Here is a 1,779-nt window from a genome sequence, read left to right on the forward strand (position 1 = left end):
AAAACAGAAGCATAGGTAATGCTCCCACTTTGAGTACCTGTCATTCTGGTACCAGGCAGAACTAAAACAATGCAGTCCGAATTCTCCTCTTTTTTACACCAATTTATCCCCACTGATACAGACTGGTTTAATTCTGTTCTAGCAGAGAACCACAGGCTGTAACATTATTTAACATGGCCCATAGTACTTGACTCCTCTTCTAAAAGATGCATCACTTAGGTACCCAAACGTGGTGTTTGGTGTTTTAATTTCCTAAATAAGCCTCTTTTAACAAGGTCTAGACTCAACCTTGGTTTGGATACACTGCCTTATAATGCATTAAGAGCTTGCTTTATGCTAAGGCAGAATGAAGGGGACTTCCACACATATGAAGTCCCTAATCAGACATCTACTTAAATATTTCTCTGTGTGCAATCCAAGACATATACCTGAATTTGGCCCTGAGGAAATGATGGGGAGAAGGAGGGGGAGAAGGAAAAAAAAAAAAGAGAAAAAAAAAAGTGCACAACAAGGCAGGAGACAGTACAATTAAATATATACACACACACACACACACACACACACACACGTTATTGCTAGCTATATTCCCACAACAGTTCTGAGTTTCTCTTTGTATTGAACGCACTTATGAGCTAGGTACTTAAAAAAGTCTGCTGCTTGTACTTACCTTGGACAATACAGGCACCCAGATAGGCAGCATCAGAAAAAGAACACAGCAGACGGCCATGGAAAATATCCCTTTTTATTTGTAGATATAAGAGGTATCTGAAATATAATTAAAAAAATTAGGAAACAATGGGTCATCTTTTTACAACAGATTTAACTTATCAGTGTGAAACCAGTTATGCAGCTACTCTGGATCTCTCTCTTGCTACCTTAAATGGTGGGAAAAAGAGGTAAAGCACAGCCACAGGAAAAACTAGTTGTTAAGACAAGAGATTTTTCTCAGTAACAATGAAATAGTGACAGCAGAAGTAACAAAAACCCACTAAAAGCACGGAGAGTACTTTATTTAAAATGTACAGCTGTTACAATGCTCATTAGTAATGTGAAATAAATTGCAGTAATGCATGTTTCTTTGAGCACACACCCCCCTCACTAAATACAGGTTTACACAATGAAATCTCTGTCACCGTAGAGAAAATAGCATGCTGACCACAGTGGAGAGGATTTTTTTCCTTCTCTTTTTTAATTTGCAAAGAACCCTAGATGTAGTTTTGAGGCCGAAGTGACTGCCTGAGGCCTGGGGGAGGCAGCGGGCACAGGGGACTTGCCTGAGGGGAAACTCTCCCATTCCGTTCTTCCTCCAGAAGAATTGGAGAGAAGAAAACAAAAGGCTCCTTCTACCTGCCCTCTGCCTCCTACCATGGAGCAGCATTATTTCATAGAATCATAGAATGTTTTGGGTTGGAAGGGACCCCTAAAGGTCATCTAGTCCAACCCCCCTGCAGTGAGCAAGGACATCTTCAACTAGATCAGGTTGCTCAGAGCCCCATCCAACCCGGCCTTGAATGTTTCCAGGGATGGGGCTTCCACCACCTCTCTGGGCAACCTGTTCCAGCGTTTCACCACCCTCATTGCAAGAATTTCTTCCTTATATCCAGTCTAAATTTACCCTGTTTCAGTTTAAAACCATTACCCCTTGTCCTGTCACAGCTGGCCCTACTAAAAAGATTTTCCCCATCTTTCCTGTAGGCCCCCTTTAGGTATTGAAAGGCCATAATCAGGTCTCCCCGCAGCCTTCTCTTCTCCGGGCTGAACAAGCCCAACTCTCTCAGC

General features: G+C 42.2%; 1 protein-coding gene across 1 annotated transcript in view; it reads right to left on the reverse strand.

The window, feature by feature from the left end:
- FRMD3 (FERM domain containing 3) overlaps window positions 1-1,779 on the reverse strand; it is a 60,816-nt gene that overhangs the window by 43,361 nt on the left and 15,676 nt on the right. Inside the window, exon 4 of the mRNA XM_009649579.2 lies at window positions 668-765. Coding sequence (XP_009647874.2) covers window positions 668-765 — 98 coding nt within the window. The remainder of the gene's footprint in view (window positions 1-667; window positions 766-1,779) is intronic.

Source organism: Egretta garzetta, unplaced genomic scaffold (genome assembly GCF_000687185.1).
Source record: "Egretta garzetta isolate BGI_Z169 unplaced genomic scaffold, ASM68718v1 scaffold312, whole genome shotgun sequence".
NCBI lineage: Eukaryota > Metazoa > Chordata > Aves > Pelecaniformes > Ardeidae > Egretta > Egretta garzetta.